We start from the raw sequence: 19,997 nt of genomic DNA on the forward strand, positions 1-19,997 counted from the left end.
TTTGCAAAGTACTGATCTGAGGAGTAAATGTTATCAGAACTGATATTATGCAGATGCTTCTCTATCACCAAGCACTTTTAAACAGAACCTAACAAGTTCAGGTTGAAAATGATGTTGCAGATTCATGCAAATAAGCTGATCAGTTATTACAGCTTTAATGACAGTATAATTATTCTCTGTTAACATGATACAACCAGGGATTTATTAATTTATACATTAATTTGTTTGTTTTGTTAGAGACGGATACAGATTCTTACTTGTTTTAACATCATATCACCTCTGTCTAAGCCTTCCTCCTCTTTCTCCCCGTTAGTTTTAGAATTGATTTTAAGATTCAACTGATCACTTTTAAAGTATGTACGGGTCTGGCTCCGAGCTACATTTCAGAACTGTTAAAACCATAAGATCCTTGGGTGGGAACCTCCTGGCTGTTCCAAAGTCTAAATCTAAAGTGGACCGATCACTTCTTAAAACCTGGGATCCTATCTCACCCCTCTCCCCCCCTGTCACTTACTTTAACTCTTCCTGTCCCATTAAAGTTACTAACCATAGACCTTTCTGGAGTCCCTGAGCTCCCTTGTCTCGTAGGTTTCTCTGGATCTCTGCCGTAGACGGCCTGCTGCTGTGGACATGTCAGACTCAAGCTGCTACAACTACTACTATCCGTCTCACCACTACCATCTCTCTCTCTCTCTTCATCTCCCTCTATCCCTATCTCCAACACGGTCTCAGCAAATGTGTGTCTAACATGAGTCTGGTCCTGCTGGAGGTTTCTGCCTGTTAAAGGAAGTTTGTCCTTGCCACTGTAACTTTCTAAATGCTGCAAAGTGCTCTGCTCATGGTGGATTAAGATGAGATCAGACTGAGTCCTGTCTGTAAGATGGGACTGGATCTTATCCTGTCTTGATGTTTGGACTTTGTTAATAATAGAACATAGAGTACGGTCTAGACCTGCTCTGTGTGGAAAGAGTCTCCAGATAACATTTGTTGGGATTCTGTGCTATATAAATAAAGATTGATGTCTCTGATTTACTTATTTAAGTATAGACCACTTTATTTTGTACTTATCATTTGCTTGTTTTTATTCATTATATTAGCTTTAATGTGCAAGATATTCTTCACTCATCTTAAATCTTCATTTTATCTATGATCTAGTCTGTGCACATTTCTTTCTTGTATCAGTGTTTTTTTTTTAAATATCTTGTAAATTTACTTAATAGTTGTGTACATATTTTTGTCAAGAGATACTAATTAATTTTTTAATGACTTATAATTTCAATAATTACTACTCGATATGCTCTTTTTTTGTAATGTTGAATTTCCCTGAGTGTAAAAAACCCCGATTTGTAGTAAAACCCTCCTTGCCCTCTCAGATACAGAGATTCAAAGTTAATAGCTGCCTGTTATATAGGAGAATAGTAATTTGAAACAGTAAGTTTGAAACATTGCACAGTTTATACAGTTATAGTTAGTGTGCTACACCATGCAAAACATATTCATACTACTTTTACCTCTGCACATCATTGACCAGAGCAAGCAGGTTGCTTGGATTGATGATAAGTTTGTCCAGGAAAGAGAGCACGTTGTTGAAGCGTGGGCGCTGGCCTGACTCCTTCTGCCAGCAGTGTAACATCAGCTGGTGCAGGGTCACAGGGCAGCCCATCGGTGCCGGGAGGCGGTAACCTTCTTCGATGGATAAAATCACCTGAGATGAACATCAGTGAGTTAGTTTTGTTTGTTGATCATGCTTTAGTGGTTTCAGGGTTTTAACATGATGGTAGCTTACATCTTGATTGGACATCTCCCAGTATGGCCTCTCTCCATATGACATCACCTCCCACATGACGATGCCATAGCTCCACACATCACTAGCTGAGGAGAATTTCCCGTAAGCAATGGCCTCCGGAGCTGTCCAGCGTATCGGTATCTTTCCTCCCTGACACAGAAAGAGTAACACAGAGAAGCTTGTCAGTGAGATATCGAACATGAACTGTCAGATTGTGACATCCAGCTGTACCTGTCAGGTCTACACTCACCGTGGCGGTGTAAGCTGCCTCACTGTCATCTTCAAGGATCCTGGACATGCCAAAATCAGACACCTTACACACCAGGCTCTCGTCTACTAAGATGTTGCGAGCAGCCAGGTCTCTGTGAATGTATCCCATCTCTGAGAGGTATGTCATGCCTACTGCAATGCCACGCAACATGCCAACAAGCTGGAGGACAGTGAACTGACCATCACGTGTCTGCAGGAGACAGAGAGAGGACGGATATGATGCAAAGAAGGTGATAATTACAGTTTATTAAACATGTGTATTAAAGAGGATGTGGATCTGTCTCACCCGTAGAAAAGAGTCTAGCGACCCGTTTTCCATGTACTCAACCACGATCATGACTGGTCGGCCTGAGGAGAGGAAAAGAAGACATGATTTTAATCACAAGAAGAGAATGAGTATGGAAAATAAACAAAGACAGATGTAGAGCTTACTCTTTGTGACCACTCCCTCCAGCCTGATGATGTTGGGGTTGTTAAACTGTCCCATGATCGAAGCCTCACGCAGAAAGTCTCTCCTCTGCTGATCCATGTATCCTCCTTTAAGAGTCTTTATTGCAACAGCGATGTCCATCCTTCCTGGTATACGCAAACGACCACTACACACTTCTCCAAACTCACCTGTACAAAGAAACAAAACAGCAGGGAGAGTTACCTGTCACATATTAACATGTGGTGATATATTAACTGCATCATCATGCTTCCTGTTCTTAGTGGTATATTAATACATTTTTTCCTTTACCTTTACTTTTTTAATCCAGCTTTTAAGTTAGAGTAATTTTATTTTTATCCCAGGACTGCATTATTACTATTATGAACATTGTTTTAGCATTATTTTTTGTTTTTATTTGATTCTATCTTATTTTATGTCTATTTTCTATTATTTTTCTGGTATTTATATGATTTTATTTAATTAATCTTATTATAATGATTATATTTTACTTTTCTGATATTTATCTGATTATACTTTATTGATTCTGTTTTAATGATTTCATTTTATATTCTGGTATTTATCTGATTTCATTTCAATGCTTTTATTGTAATGATTTTAAATATTTGTCACATTTATCTAATTTTATTTTTGTCACATTTATCCGATTTTATTTTCTGATTTTATTGTAATGATTTTATTAAATTTTCTGGTATTCATAAGATTTCATTTTATTGATTTTATTTGAATGATTATATTGTATTTTTCTGATATTTATCTGATTTTATTTTTATTTTTAAGTATTTCATATTACTTTCCTCCATCTTGTTTTAGCCTTGTATCATTTTACCTATTTCTGTTGTTTTCTTTCTCTGTTCTTTTGTCAAGCACTTTGGGCTGCATGCTTGAATGTATGAAAGGTGTTGTATAAATAAAAATGAGTTGAGTTGGGTAGCTGTTACATTTCAGCTGCATTGCCATCGCAATACACCCACTGTCCACCAGGTAGAGCCCTCATTACAGGAACAAGATGTTTGGGAGCTTCATAATTCTTCAACAGTTAAATAGCAGACACAATCTGTTGAATTTAATGAACCATCAGACAGTATTATTCATCGTTGTCAGCACTGACTTTGTCCCTCTGAGGCACGATACAATAAACTGCTTTTAAATCATCTCGCTAAGAGTGGCTATAAAAGTTTTAAATCTGCACTTTATGAGGTTTAACCTTTCTTGTAAAATAAAAATGTAACTCAACATTAAGTGTTATCTTTTCTTAAATACAAGTGTGAGACATCCATCACTTCTTACAATAACTCAGAGTAATCCTATCTTTGAATTAAACAGATTACTTAGATTTAATTAACAGATCTGATTAGTTATTAGTTATTACCACACGGGTAACACCATTACTGCCTCTGTTGCAAACAGAAACATCCTGCTCTGTACAGTAGCAGTTAAATCCCACGTGTGTGTCTGTCTCACCTGCACCAATCACCCTCTCAATGCAGATATATGACGGCTCTATCTCTTTGGCAAACTCCTCCACAGCCTGAGTGGGGTCCTCATACGTGTCTGGATCCACATACGTCTTTATCCCAGAAAATGGGACTGGAAAAGAAGAAAAACACCAGTTAGTACACCACCTTCTATCAATTTCCATATTATATTGGAGCATTGAATTCCCCGTACAGTTGCACTGCTGCATTATAACATAAAAGGGACAAGGGAGAGGTGACAGGGTGAATACAGATGTAGACACTGACATTGATAGACATCTCTGAGGTACTTCAAGAATGCTCTGTGGCACCATTGGCTTTATTAATTGCATAATAATAATAATAATGGTGCATGTGCATGTAGGTAGTTAAAGAAGATGTAGATCCAAATTCTTAGATAGGAATATCAGTTCCGATATGCAAAAAATAGACGTCCAAAATAAAATGCACAAACACAGATCTGATCATTTGTGGATTCATTCAACAAGAGGTGGAAAAAACCAATGTAATCAATAACTAATGAGAGATGAATTTGTAGCCCAAAGACCCGACAGTCAGTGTGCAGCTTTCAACATCAGCTTCCTGCAACAATTTTTAAATTAAATGCCCAACCTGGACTTTGGTTTGTGAATAAAACACGTTTTTTAATCACATTAAAACACGTGACACGCTTAGTTATCGTCTCAAACATCACTTTTTTTGTTAATTTTGTTAATTGTGTATGCAACTGTAGAATTAAACTTCCATTCTAACATTTTCCCTGCATAAAGGTGTTATCTTTGGACTCCAGCCCTGCAGTAAACTCTGCTATGTTGAGGCTTATAATGTTCCATTTCTTTGAGATTCTGCTGGAGGGGTTGATTCTTGCCTTCACAGTGTGAGGCCATAATTAATGCTGTTTTTGCTCCTATTACAATCTCAAGTTTCTCTGTTTTTCTTTTTTCGTCAAGGGATGAGGGGGAAAAATAGATGTGGAAAATGGCCCAGAGCAGCGTTACAAAAAGACATCGCAGGCAGCCGGTTTCCAGCCTCCGTGCTTGCTGGATGAGGCTAGGGACACTTCTGCAGCGAGCGCTGTGCATGATGACTGGCACAAATGATAAGTTGAAGCACCCCCTGGTACACCTCGAGCAGATGAGCTGGGGACTAAATGTACTTTATAGCTGTGTCAGCTCATGTTGCAGAGGGTTGAAGGCTTCGTCTGAGAAAAGATTCCAGTTTGGAGTCTAACACTACCTCTGTCTCCCGGGTGTCTGCGCTCAGTGCTGTAATAGAACAAACCTTTTCCACCTGTTTGTTGAGCCTGCTGGCATCCCTTGCTTGGGTGTTGCCTTTACAGCAGACAACAGCAAAGAACAAACAAGAAAAGACTGCGGGCATGGATTAAAACTAGTTACATTTATTAAATGATACTTGAGGAAATGCTTGTGAATGCACATTTTTATCAGCTCGACTGTTATCCGTTTTTGTCGTGTGCTGCAAGTTAAAATTCAGATGATGTGCAAAATTTAAATACCTTAAAATGAAGACTACAAAATAATTCTGCAACAAAGTTATACAACATTCTCTCCACAGAGAATGCAGCATAAAGACAGACACAGAACGTGCGAAGGGAAAGGTATGTCAGCATCTGCAGCCCTTCATGTTCTATCTGGATCATTCCCAAATCCCCAAATCAAGTGCACAGACGATCAGAGAGTGAGATTAGTCTCAGGAGGCACACTTGTACCCTGCAGGCCTCAGATCGAATCCCCACAAGAGCCTGCCCTGAACTGTCTTAGGAAATTACAGGACACCTTTTTGTTTCCTAAGAACGATACACTGCTCTTGTCTGGGGACAACAATAGCTCTGTTTTTATCTGTGAGTGTAGCTCCATACTTGGAACAATCCTGTAATCCTTAAAAAGGAAGAGCAGACACCAAAGTTCTGTTACAATCCAGTGACAGGTGTATGAGATAATGAAAGTGTAGCAGTTATAACTCTGATAAAGGTCTATTAAAATCTGATCTGTTGATTTCTATGATGAACTACAGAATTAAAATCCAAAGGTCAGACACCTTTGTATCTTAAAGAGCTCATAGTGCCCTATTACACCTCTAGAACACTAGGCTCCCAACATGCAGGCCTGCTCATCGTACCTAAAGTCTCTAAAAGTAGTATGGGAGGTAGAGCCTGCAGTTATCAGGCACCTCTCCTTTGGAATCATCTACCAGTCAGGGTCCGGGTGGCAGACACCCTCTCTACTTTTAAGAGTAGGCTTCAAACTTTCCTTTTTGATAAAGCTTATAGTTAGAGCTTGCTTAGGCTTGGACCAGCTCTTAGTTATGCTGCTATAGGCTTAGAACTGACACACTGGGATCCTGTCTTTCCCCTCTCTCTCCTACGTCTGCCTGTCTCTTACTTTAACTCTTCCTGTCTCATTAAAGTTCCTAGCCATAGACCTTTCTGGAGTCCCTGAGTTCCCTTGTCTCGTAGGTTCCTCTGGATCTCTGCCGTAGACGGCCTGCTGCTGTGGACGTGCCAGACTCAAGCTGCTACAGCTACTACTATCTGTCTCACCACTATCATCTCTCTCTCTCTCTCTCTTCATCTCCGTCTATCCCTCTCTCCAACTCCCCCTGTCCCATTAAAGTTACTAACCATAGACTATAGACATGGAGTATATACTTGGCGCTCTTGATATATAATGCAGAATATGAAAAAACTGTTATAAAAACCTTGATTTTAGTCTCTATTATTTTGGCCCTTATTTAGTCGATCCTGCTGCTGTCACACAGTCAGATATAGTAAGCTGCAAACCTACCATTTAAGTAAAATTAATACACAGTAAGTTTAAAAGTCAGCTCCAATGTCTACTTTGTGCTTCAAAATGCCAATTTAAACACAAAGAGGAAGAACTGACATGAATCATACTTGATATAAACTCACTATGCTTGCAACTTTGCGACTAAAAAGCAAACTGGGACGACTATTTGTATAACTTATGTCCAAACTGGAGCTCTGGGGGTGAGTGCATGCAGAGCACTGGAGCACTGTGTTGATGAATGCATGTTTGAAAAATGGTAGAGGCAAACACAGAATCTAAAAAACGGACACACAACAATGAAAGCATTATTTACTGTACCATGTCCACTGTGGAAGCGGGTCCTCCTCTTCTCCTCCGACTTCATCCTGGCTTTAATATAACCCTGACACCTGCACAGGTCAAGCAGTTTGCCAAAGAGTAAGAATCACCATCATCACCACTTTCAACACCCCAGTGCCCCTCAGTCTTTCCCTTTTGGTATTGGTGCAAAAGAAATATTGAATTAGTTGACTTTATCAGCAGGAAACAACCGTGACATCAAACAGATTTACTGCCCCCATGACAAAAGGTTGAGGAGTGCACATTTATTCTGACAGACAGAACTGCCTAAAAAATGCTCTTAAAGAGGCTTTAGCCTGTTATGCCTCCTCATCAATCTGTCGCTCTGTAAAGAGTTCTCTTGCAGAAAGACGACAGCCATTTCCCTTTTTCTATAACCAATTCTTCAGAGCAATTTTGTTCTTGCCTTTATGTAGTTCTTTTTATTTTCTTCCATTTCCCGACATTTATCCTTTTCACAGCTCCTCAAATTTAAGGCTTTCAAGGCTCAGTCTCCATAGAGGGAAAGATGGGACAAGAGTAGCAATCAAAGACATGTATTAACAAAAATGGGACAATTTGCATCCTCTGTGTAAAATCTATACAGACAGGGTTGCCCTCTGAAAATGTCATCACTGCATTAAAATGTGCTCCTTTACCACTTTTGCTCTACGACGTGTTTATTCATATACAATAAGAGTATAAGCAGTTCAAGGACCATGATTGATGCATCCTCTATCTAGGAACCCTGAAGCTTCCATATATCAATGTTTACCACAGACAGACACTGGTACGATGTACGATGGCTGGCTGGGAGCAGATATAAAGTTAAAATGACTAGAAACAACATTTATAAAAATACTTCTTCATGTTGCTGAAGCGTCATGTTCATGAAACGGGAGGGATAAGATGGCAACGATGGATCCAAGCAGTGTGTGTCCTCATTTCTCTCTGCGAGTGGAATTCAAGTGTTTGTTTTTTAAGCACGATTCAGCATTATCTGCTCTCATCTCACCTGCTTTGTTAGAATATCGAAGAGGCGAGCTAATAAAGGCCTGAGGCATGGTTTTATAACTTTATAGGTTTCTCCTGACTCCCACTGCTCTCCTCCAACAACTACACATCCAAATCTGCTCACTTTAATTAAAAAACAAGATGCAATGTCCAACATGCTGGACTGGAAGATTCAGATTCATCAGGTAATCCACAAAACCAATGAGTGACATTATTATAGACCTTTGGTTCTCAACTGGTGGGTTAAGACCCGAAAGTGGGTCGTGCAAAAAATCTTTGTTGCACCTGTTACCGCTGTATGTTTCTGTTCTGTGTCTTCCCCTCTCCCCTGTTCTGCTGGTTTTGAAACTGCCTACTATATTAGTAGTACATACTAATTTGGCCAAAATTCAGTATGTAGTGTGTGAACAAGAGCAAAATCTGAAGTTTGCCAAAACTACCCAGATGTCTAGTGATCCGGGAAAATTTCTCAGTATGCATTGGACCAGTCTCCATCACGTACTGTTTTCCCATGATGCACAGCGCTAACTTTCCCCTTTTTCTTTTTTCTTCTTTTTTGACGGGGGGCACTTTGTTTTTAGGTGCTGTGAAAACTATTAAATCCATATAAACCACTTTCTAACTTTTTTGGCATACTGCAAATTTGACTCTTTTTCACATACTGCATACAACATACCGAATTTTGGCCAAATCAGAACGTGCTGCTAGTATCGGAGGCGGTTTTGAAAACAGCCTCAGTGTCACCTTTTTCCCTGCAAGTGAATCTAATTAAGGCAACGAGGGTCCCCTGATCTTGGGCCTTTAAAGGCCAATGCTGTCTGCAGTAAGGAGAGGCTTTTGGAGTTGGGAACTTCTTCCTCTCCTTCAGGGATTTGGGGGCTTTTGTTGTGTTTTATTAATCTAGATTTTAGTTGATCCTTTCTTAATTATTTGGTTATTTGTGTCTTTTATAAAAAGTCTCATGAAGCATTTCAGTCCCGGCCCAAGGAAAGAAAGTTCTGGATCATAAATCAGTACACATTCTCACTGTTCACTTCTTTAACCATATCTCAGTTACTGTACTGAAGTCTTGGGAAACACACATAACAGATTTCAGTTCTGCAGAAAAGAGCCATCAGAATGGTAGAATGTTTCAATCTGTGTTGAAAAACAGACTCCTTATAAAGCTACAGCAACGCCAAAACATAATCCAGTTTAAGAACAAGTATAAAGAAATGTTTTTCATGAGGTACAGGGAGGAAGAAAAGTGTTGATAATCATGAGGGGTTTGGTTTAATCGTGTGTGTAAATATGAAGATTTGTTTAGCGGGGATGTGTTCAAGTAATGACAGAAAATAGAAAGTGAATAAAGCGGACGGATTAGATACGTTTTTACATCTTCCTACTCCTGTCCTATTAAAATCATTATTAGGTGTTTTCAGGTGTTATAGGTAATTTCTTATGGATCACTTTGATTGTTGTTAGCCCCACGGGGCTGCATCAGGGTGGGGCGTAACTTGACACATGACGCAGGGTACTTGCAGCAGTAGGGTAGATTTTTCACACCAACACAGATAGGTGAGGGTGAACCTGAAACTGATTTTCACCCACGCTTGAGGACAAATTTCAGAGATGTTGGTTGAAGGGTGATACCAGCTGGTCTCACAGAAGTGAAAAAGCTTATTGCAACGCATTGGAAACCCTTGCATGCACTTTCCTTTCAAGTTTGGGTCTAGATATCGTGTACCTTGAACTCTCAACAGCCAGAGCTCACGGGGCGAAAGAGGCAACTATAGAGATTTGGCAACTGATTTCTACAAAACTCAAAAGCCTTCTAGATTGATTATGTTTATATATGGTGGCCTGGAATGTGGGGTTGAGGTTTTGGGTTTAATGTCTTTATCATTGTTATTTATTAATATTGTTTTGTTTTGTTTTTTCTCCCCTTCTTTATCTGTCTAAAGTTATCTTATTGCACAAGTATGACGTTGCTGCTTGCGCTGATCAATATCTTGCTTGTAACAACCTGCATACAAATATCAATAAAGTGAAAATCTGATCACAGAAAAAAGAAAGAAATGTGGGTTGTAATTTTCATTAAAGAGACTGTGGAGAGTCCTGAGGGTAAACCACTTGAGAATCACTGCCATAAACTACATGAAATATAGACTCTACATGTTATCAAGAGCTTCTTCGGTTGAACATTTATCTTATAATATCTGATGATAGTTCCCGCAAACTGCACAGTAAAAGACCAAGAAATATTTAAGATAAGACGTTCTTGATTGAGGCACATATCTATTTTCTGTCTGGATCAAAGATTTTCTGCAAGTGGACCTCCCGGTTTTCATATCTGGGTTCAGCTATTTTCAATTGTTTGCAAATGATGCGATTAAAGGCAGTTACTTCAGATGGTGTCACTGTTTTATAAAACTCCAGACAGAGTCTTCAGCAATTGGGCCATTTTTCATCCTTTATTAATAAGTGGCACTGAGTGTAAAACCCTGTGAACTAGAAGCAGACTGAAGACAACAATCTGAGCCAACCTGTGGAAGTTAATGGAATGGAGCAAACTGCTGGTACATGCATTACATGCTGAGTAATTAGGCAGAAAATTGGTTCAGCCATTTGGAAAATAAGAGTGTCTGCTTGGTGGCAAAAGAGAGTCCATTAACAGACTTCTGGTTGTAGCGTGACTCTGGAGATTATGAGAGGAGAAGCACAGCGGTGTGTTTGTGTGTGTGTTTATGTCTGTGTGTGTGCTCAGCGTCTCACCTCCCAGTGATGAGGAGGAAGAGTGTGAGGATGACCAGCAAAGAGAAGCCTCCCACAGACGCTGTGACAACCACCAGGACTTGACCCTGATCAGCGATATCAGGATCTGAGGAAATTGAAAAGAAAAACAAATATGAACCATAGAGAAGATACAGGCATACAGGCACAAAACAAATATAACACAGTGTACTTATAGCACTATACTTGTATTTTATCTATCTATCTATCTATATGTATATATATATATATATATATGTACACAGAAACAAAACAAATATTAAAAGACAAACAACGCAGGTCAGAAACTGTTAATATCAGCACCTCTCTCCTTGAGTACAAACCGAGGGACTAACCCACTGCATGGAGATAAGAAGCTGATGAATTTCACTACAAATACACCATGAATGCAAAGTGGATTATGTTGTAGTATCTTTATTATCACGCAGAAGTATGACCAAGCACTAAACTGAAATCAGGTAAAAACGCTGATGCACTAACTCCAGGGTCTAAATCAGGCTGTACGTCATAAAATGATAAAAACATGTCCAGAAAGTTTAGCAAACTTGCTTCAATTTCCATTCAGACTCAGGAATTTATGACTTCTGAAACGGCTTTCTTACCGATCTTCCAGCTGTTTAAGATGCTTGATTCTGATTGGTCACAGGACAACGGTTATTAACTTTCACTGACATGAGCAACAGCAAAGACAAACAGATCACCCGTCATGTCAAACCAATCCACAGAAAAGAGTTCAGACACATTTTGCTTCTGCTTGTTGACACCATAGACTGTAAGGTGAGGTTGTGGGAACTCAGCTACAACTTCTAAAAAGACGACTGGACATTACTAAGCATGTTGCTTCATTTTACTGGGAACTTCGCGGCATTACATCAACAATGCATGACATGAACACACTTTCGATTCTGTCTCATACTCTTCTTTTCATTCACAGGTACTGTGTAATTTTACGGCACTTCTTTTCGGCACTTGAACTGCACCATTAACAGGGGGCATACTACCATCTTGTTGATTTCATAAGAGCTGTTTTCACCATCGGTTAGCATTAATTGAACTTATTAACTATGACCAATCATATTTATTGTCACTACGTAAGGTTTCAGGTAGTAAAAATTATATCGCATCAATGAACTAAAGAGACAACAGAGGTAAAACCGTTAGCTTCCGCTAGCATCAAAACAACGTGGCTAAAACGTTAACTTCGGTTAGCATGCTAAATCGGCAGGTTACGGACATTCTCATATTGGATCCGGTTCAGCAATATGATCAACGAGCGGAGCAGGTGAGAGATACTTTAGGTTAGCGATCTCTACAAAGAAACTTAAACCATGAGCTGTGGTGATGATAGCAGCAGGGTTCAAAGTTGTGACATTTGCCTTGTTTATTTTTAAAGGTGTGTGAACCACAGAGCTCAGAGAAGAAGGAGAGCTAAATGAGGACAGTTTCATGTTCAATCGACCGAAACAGGCAGATAAGAATCTATCAACATGGAACATTAACTGACGTGGAATAACTGGGACTATTTTTAAAAACTTTAAACTTAAATAATTTTAAATCAATAAAATAATCTTTAATCAATGTTTTTTGCATTTTAAGTTAGTAGCCAGGTAATAAGTGGGATAGTGTATGGTTAGCAGGTTGTTATGGGAAATAGAATCCCAACAGGGTGAGACAAGACCCCGACTTAAAGCAGTGTGTTTTCCTCATACAGAGAACATTGTATACTCTCCAGAAGAGTCACATGTTTGTTTCAGAAACTCCAGCTTCTTAATATCTATAACATCAATATCTCTCAAATATGTGGTGGTGCAGTGGGTAGTGCAGTTGCCTCACAGCTAGAAAATTCCTGGTTCAAATCCCCGGCCGGGCAGGTGCCTTTCTGTGTGGAGTTTGCATGTTCTCTCCGTGCATGCGTGGGTTCTCTCCGGGTACTCCGGCTTCCTCCCAATTGATCACTCTAAATTGCCCGTAGGTGTGAGTGTGTGCGTGAATGGTTGTGTGTCTCTGTGTTAGCCCTGTGATAGGTTGGCGACCTGTCCAGGGTGTACCCTGCCTTCCGCCCGTAGCCAGCTGGGATAGGCTCCAGCCCCCCGTGACCCCTAATGGGATAAGCGGTCAAGATAATGGATGGATGGAAAGTCCACTCGTATTCAACTCGTCAAACTTTATTTCTTCATCCTCCCAAATGTTTTACTTGCAGAAGTCAATTCTCAATATGTTTCAGGGGCAGCAAATTCTTGAATATTCATTCCAATGTGGCGAAAAACTGTTTATCTTTAAAATGTTAAAAAGGATGCTTGAAAAAACTTTTAACTACTGTTACTTAATTATACTCATCATGCTCAACCACATACTCATAGAGTAGGTGTCCATACAATAAGCTCTCTGAGTTTTCTGCCTCTTCCTGCACATATTATGCATCTTTGCTATTTGCTATAACAATGTAGGATAAAAAATCTAAAAAACAAAACTAAATGAAGGAACTGATACAACTCGACTCAGCAGGGAATTGGCAACGTTTTCAGAAATATATGATCTGCTCAATTGTGCATTAGTGTTCAACACAGCAGCATAATCTACAGCGCTTTGCCTTTATAAATAGAGTTAGAGCGTGGTTGCTATATTGATATAAATAGAGTTAAAGAGGCACATTTGAGAATGTGCTGTTTGGGTTGAATAAGGCCAGAGAGAAGATTGTGCATATATAGAAACACAATCAAAGTATACAATATATGAAGCTGCAGTGGTTTATGTGATGGTGGACATCTGCATATTCATCACTTACAGTGTGTATCCTGTAGGAGGATGAGCATCCCAGCATATTGCAGGATTAGAATCAGCAGAGCGTTATGTGTGCACCAGGAACTTACACAGCTTATAAACATTTAAATAAATGGCTCATGCCCGAAGAAGCACTGATGAGTTTCACTGATCCATAGCGAAAAATGACCATAAAACGTCCTCAGGGATTTTATAGAGCTGCTGATCGACACAGATGACTCCAAATATATTTCACTTTAGTGTATTGTTCACAAAAACACTCGATTTCCCCTGGAGTTTAAACACAAATGACGTCTGTGAGTGTCTGCACTTTCCCTTCACTAAAAACGCAGACAAACAGAGGCACAATTCCCTCCTGCTCACTCCCCCACAGTCGTACCCTCAGCTCCAGTAGAAAACTCAAAGTTGGGGCTGTACGCTGTGTAACCAGCAGCAGTGCGGGCTCGCACATGGAAGACATAAACAGTGGAGGGTCTGAGGCCTGTCACCACCACGCTGGGGGTTTTAGTCCGGGTTGATGAGTAGCTCAGCTGCTCTTGCTCCTGAAACACAGACAGAATGGATTACATACAAGAGGTGACTTTTAGAATTGCAGATAAGAAGATAAGAGGCAAATCTACATCCACTTTTAAAATAAGCATTTAACATAGATTGAGTAATTACAGCATTTACCTTCTCAAAGTACTTGACTTCATAATCCACTATGTCTGAAGGCAGCAGTTCCACCTCTGACCAGGAGAGGGCGATGCTGTTTTGAGAGGCCCAGTCCTTCCTGACTACACCCACCAGAGCAGGACCTGAGGATACAGACGAAGAGTGCAGGGATTGAGTCAGCCGTGACTACAAATCTGTGAGGAGTGAGCATGTTGGAGGTTTTGAAAATAATACATGCAGCAGATTTCAACACCACACTCTCTAACAACAAAATATCTCTCACACCGTGGACGCTTGAAGATAAGCTGTTCAAATCTCCACTTCTCTGATATGTCATGATACTTCTTCATCTAACATAATATTTACCTGAGTGAATAAATGTATACTAAAGGTTGGCTCACTACAATGCCTTTGAACTGAACTGATCCTTGACGTAAATCTATATGGATTGGGGAAAACATAAGCAAGAAAAATGGCATCCTTGGAGCAGGGGTGAGTAACTCACAGTCCCCTCTCAGAGAGGCCCAGGGGAATAAACGAAAGAGTTATTTCAGCCATTTGTTATGGGAGCCACGAGAATGAACTCTAAACTGAATCCACTGAGTTCACAGGCAGGACTGAAAAACACATTTTAAAAGAGTCTTCAGCCGCCACAAGAAAGATGTCAACTCTGGACAAAAAAAAAGTTTCAGAACTCTGAAGCCTTAAATAAAATCAGATATGGAGCTTGAGAAAAGCATGCAATATATAAAACATCTCCACTCTGCAGCTTACACTCCACAAGCTCAAGTTACACAACTTCAGAGAAATTGTTTGAGTATCAGAGGAACACCCGCAGGGGAACAAGGGCAAAGAAACAAGCATTTCACTGTCCAGCTCCGGTCCGAGAGAGACGCTCCTGTTAACCAAACCACAAGAAGTGCAGCAACTGTTTATCAAGTCTGTCATTATTGCTGAATTTGGGGGAATATTTTGCTCCAGCCTGCTGAGGAGACACAAAATCACCTTGCAGAGATTCAAATATTTACCATCAATTATTCATAAAGCCTTTGCTTGAACAGAATATGATTTGGCAAACTAATAGCTCCAGTCCCTCTGTTGTCGTGCGTGCTGTTTTGGGGATTGTTGTCGGAATACAAATCCGAGCACAGATAGCTGCTTTAAAGTGTCCTTGTGCACAGAGCAGCAGATAACCTGCTAATCACAGAAGGACACAGAGCGAATGGGACACTTTGGAAAAGGTGATGTGATGCCGAATTAAGTCAGACGGGTCGGGGGTTCACATTTTGAACAGCACTTTCACATCTTGTCAAGAAGCCAAGAGTCTCACACTGCAGCTCAGTCCAGACTTGACGCTTCACAGTCCAGCAGCTCAGCCGCTTCAGTGTTTGAAGACAAAAAAAAGGAGCACAGGGAGAAATGGAAACAAAGGAGGCATGTTTGATGGTGACTCCTGCAAAGATGCAAACTGGAGGAGACAAACATGTAGATTTACAGTGCACAAATTAAGACAACTGGGTCAGCTCTGCTCAAACATGCAAACCACTTCCTGTCATATTTAGATATCCGTGAATTGAAGGAGTCGAATAAAATAAAGTTTCACACACATCAAAAGGAGAAAACTTCACATGGCATGAGTAATCGGAGTATCAACACACCTAAACATACAGCATCAAAGAAAGAACCACATACAGAAAGGATCTCAATTATTGGACTGTCAAACTGTCTGCAGCGCCGGGTCACAGATCTGTCATGCCAGCCATTTTGTTCCAACACGTAACACGTGCCCTCTCCATCCTGGTGGCAGGTGGTGTCTGAGCTGCACTGAGTGCCTGGAGCTGTTGTGGGAATATCTCAAGCCTCTCAGTCTGGCTGCCTGCTGCAGCTATTAATGGCAAACAGCAGACACACCAACAAAAACATACACACAGTACTGACAGAACACGGCGGTGCAAAGGTTCACCGGCAGCGCAAGGACAAACTCCGATCTGTAACTCTGCACAGGCATCCTGCTGATGTGCATGTTACATATAGAGTTTTGAATACATCCCAGTGTGATGTCAACTTCTGAGAAAAGTCTTTATTATCAATCACAAAATATCAAATCGATCTTTAAAATGATATTTGAGCAAGCTCTCTAAGGTCAAATATGGCTGCTGTGGTTATTTATTGTGTCTGCCTGACTGATGCATGACCATAAAATATATTGCCAAAAAGAGGGCATAGCCTCTGGGTCCAAAAACTCAATGTGCCTCAATCCTTGATCTTTTTCACAGCCCTGGAAGCAACTCCAGCAGTCGCAAGTAAGAGGTCAGATAGTAAAGAGATCGCTTCATAAGAAAGAGACACAACTTCTCAGTTAATATATTTTCTAAGTCAACTTTTTCTGCATGAATTGGAGGTCTAACTTGGTCGTTTAAAGCTTTTTCAATGCAACACGGCACATTTAGAGTAACCTAAATAAATATCAGGCCACTCATGACTAATTTTGAGTCCTTAAACTTGATATTTAGATTCCTACTGACTGCGTCGTCTAAGGGACAGAGTCTTCGGGTAATTTTTTTAAAGCTGATTTGCCGAGTATGGCTAAAGGCTGATTTATACTTCTGCGTCTCCCCTACGCAGCAGGGGCTGACGCGGACTTGAGCCCCACATACTTGTGCGTCGGTGTGTCTGTGTCGCGCAGCAATTCTCCGCCGAAACACAAGAGGGCAGTGTGGTCTCTCTGATAGCTGGTCGCCTGCTTCCTGCCCCGCTACGATCTCTGTTTACTTTTCCACAGAGATTCAGAGCGTTTTATGTTAATCTACAGCTGATACATGTTGCTGTTTATCATACAGACATGATGACATGAAGAATAGAGAGGAGGAGATGAAATACACGGCCGATGTGCGGCCGATGTCCAGGATCCTGGAAGTGTTGTAAATGCGGGAAAGACAAAGCCGCCGAGCGGACCAATCACAGGGCTTGAGGTCCGCGTCGGCTCTACGGGGAGTTACATTTTGGAGGAGGTGCACGTCAGCTACGTGCGTAGGCCTCGGCGTAGGTACGGGAGCTACGCGGACCCCCGGCGTAGGGTACGCCGTTGATTCAACGCAGAAGTATAAATCAGCCTTAACACTTGCAGAGCTAGCACCACCAGCCTTTGTTCCTCCTTGCAGGTTAAAATGTACATGCCTGTGATATGCATTGCCCTGGTCAAGTGCTTAACCAATGCATAGTTTACATACAATTTTACCTGCCTTCTCCAAATTAACAAGACGCCATCATTTTGTGACATCAGGGTAGTTGAGCATTGTAGCTTTATTGCAGTGTCAGAGCCGCAACTCGTGGGGGATGGCTGCTACGACCTCGACACAACTTATGACCGTCATTTGGAGCAAACTGTACCAAAAATATAAATACTTCATCAACTATTCATTCTGCTGCCGACTAGGAAGAGTGATGATGTTAGATCGTATAGGCGACTAAATGCGGACGTGCGTGTCGTCACCATACATATTCACCTTCTTGTTTTAAAAGGGTTGACTGCAGACTCCAAAAAAACTGTTGCATAATTCACAAATCAAGACTTCATAACAGTAGTTCACAAAGCAGAAGGTGACGTCAAAGATGTTGTGTCCACGTCTTTTTTTTTTACTCAGTGTAATGCGATAATGTGTCCAGAGCAATCCTTCACAAATATGAGTTTAACGTTCACAGTAGAGCTAGCTAAAATTACTTCATTAATTATTTTATAATTTGATTATATATCTTTATATTTTAAAATATATTTTTTATATTTCAGATTTTTGATTGAATTAATTTATTTGTTTTTAAATTACAACATTGTTTTATTTCCTTTTATTTTTCGTCCTCTCTTTTCTCTTTTGTTTTTATTTTCTTTTTTGTCTGAAAATCACTTTGTAACCCTGTTTTAAAAATGCTATATAAATAATGATTATTGTTATATAATTAAAACCAATGAAGGTTCATGTCTCAAAGTGGTAAATATGACAACCACTATTGTATAAAGCTGAAGTTAAAGCTCCTGTGAGGGATGTCGATTTGTGTTGGTTTTGGCGCCCCCTGTGGACAAAGTGGTTGACTAAAATTACCAAAATTACTACTCACTGTAATTCTTTCCTCCTGGAAAATGTAAACTAATGCTAAACTAGCAATTTTTTAAAGTGGGATTTAACGCACTTTGTCTAACACCTACCCTGTGGCAGCGATCATACATGCATAAAATGACACTACAAAGATAGTTAGTCTTGTTTCTTGTGGTCTCATTTCTTTTTCCAACTCTGATAGAAGTATCAGTATTAATTTCGGTCTATTTCACAGCCAGCTAAAAACCCCTCACAGGAGCTTTAAAGTCTTCTCTGCACTTCTGTTTCTCATTCCAAAACTCAAACACATTTAACTTTCTATCTCATAAAACAAAGACAGGAAGCTGGGACTTGGTTTTGGCTTTGGCTTCAAAACTAAGCCCAAAAGTCAATCAATTTTCATCACAATTACTTTTCTGTCTTGAAACTGCAGTTTATCATTACAGCTTCAGCATATTCTGCCCACAGAGAGAGAAACATCTGTTGCTATCAACTGTTAAAATGGAGATTTATGCACAAGTTAAGGCACAAACAAACCTAAGGCTCACATCGACTAATCTAGAGATGAGCGGCTACAAAGTACATATCAGTGCACGAAAGAACAGCAGAGAGTCTGAATCAGGTTGAAGGTCATACTTTTGTTGCTCTGAAGCACAAACATTTCTAATATGTCTTAGTTATTTGTTATATTTATTCAAAACATGAATCGATTGCTTTCATGGAGTCTTCAAAATCATGAATATGAAATGTAAAACTATTACGTATGAGACTATAAGTCCTAAAGTGAATAAACCTTTCAATGTACAGTGTCTAAACTAAAACAGGCCCCATGACTTTATGTAGAAGTAAGCAAAGGCAATGTTTTTCAGTTGGAAGCCAGTGTGGTGTAGTCATGCAGATAAATATGCAGCATAACCCACTTAGAGGATAAAAATGTTTGTGGGAATAACATTACTAGAGGGGATTTCTGTCTGCAGCATACAGTATAATATTATGTATCTATCAGCATGCATGTGTGTGAGTGTGTTAGTGTGCGAGTCAGAAGAGAGTGTGCAAATTTCTCACTGTGAGAAAGCTCTGTAAAAAAGCTCTTACACAAGAATCAATTCTTGTTTCAGGATAAATCAATCTGCTGGTTAGATACCTACTGATATGCATGATTGGCTGAAAGAAATAATTACCGTCATTATAGTCTAATCAGAATTCGTACATCTGAAGTTAATTGAAAATCTATAAGTACCAGTCAATGGCAACATGTTGAAAATAGGTTAACGCTCAGCTGCAGATGCTCAAACAGATAAAGAAAGCAAGGACAGAGGGGAGAAAGAGAGAGTGAAAAGAGTGAACAGGGAGGGCTGCAAAGAAATCCCACGAGGATGCATCTCCCCAGCATCTGAGCATATAAATAGAAGTCAGCCTTATTCCCACAGCAAGAGATGAAAACAGAGGAGAATCCACAGGAGGATTGGGGGGAAGAGTAAAGTAAAAGAGAGAAAATCTCCTGAATCAGGACACCACAAAACAGGGGGAAATGTTCACACGAGGATTAAACATGTGAGAACTCTTCATGACTCCTGT

At 40.0% G+C, this 19,997-nt stretch overlaps 1 protein-coding gene across 1 annotated transcript in view; it reads right to left on the reverse strand.

The window, feature by feature from the left end:
- Positions 1–19,997, reverse strand: part of LOC117810838 (ephrin type-A receptor 6-like) — a 105,559-nt gene that overhangs the window by 1,231 nt on the left and 84,331 nt on the right. The window contains exons 9-18 of the mRNA XM_034680820.1: positions 14,347–14,471; positions 14,054–14,216; positions 10,876–10,981; positions 7,108–7,178; positions 3,969–4,094; positions 2,489–2,674; positions 2,343–2,404; positions 2,037–2,246; positions 1,787–1,936; positions 1,512–1,705 (exon numbers count right to left, since the gene is read on the reverse strand). Of these exons, the coding sequence (XP_034536711.1) occupies positions 1,512–1,705; positions 1,787–1,936; positions 2,037–2,246; positions 2,343–2,404; positions 2,489–2,674; positions 3,969–4,094; positions 7,108–7,178; positions 10,876–10,981; positions 14,054–14,216; positions 14,347–14,471 (1,393 nt within the window). The remainder of the gene's footprint in view (positions 1–1,511; positions 1,706–1,786; positions 1,937–2,036; positions 2,247–2,342; positions 2,405–2,488; positions 2,675–3,968; positions 4,095–7,107; positions 7,179–10,875; positions 10,982–14,053; positions 14,217–14,346; positions 14,472–19,997) is intronic.

Source organism: Notolabrus celidotus, chromosome 3, assembly GCF_009762535.1.
Source record: "Notolabrus celidotus isolate fNotCel1 chromosome 3, fNotCel1.pri, whole genome shotgun sequence".
NCBI classification, from domain to species: Eukaryota; Metazoa; Chordata; class Actinopteri; order Labriformes; family Labridae; genus Notolabrus; species Notolabrus celidotus.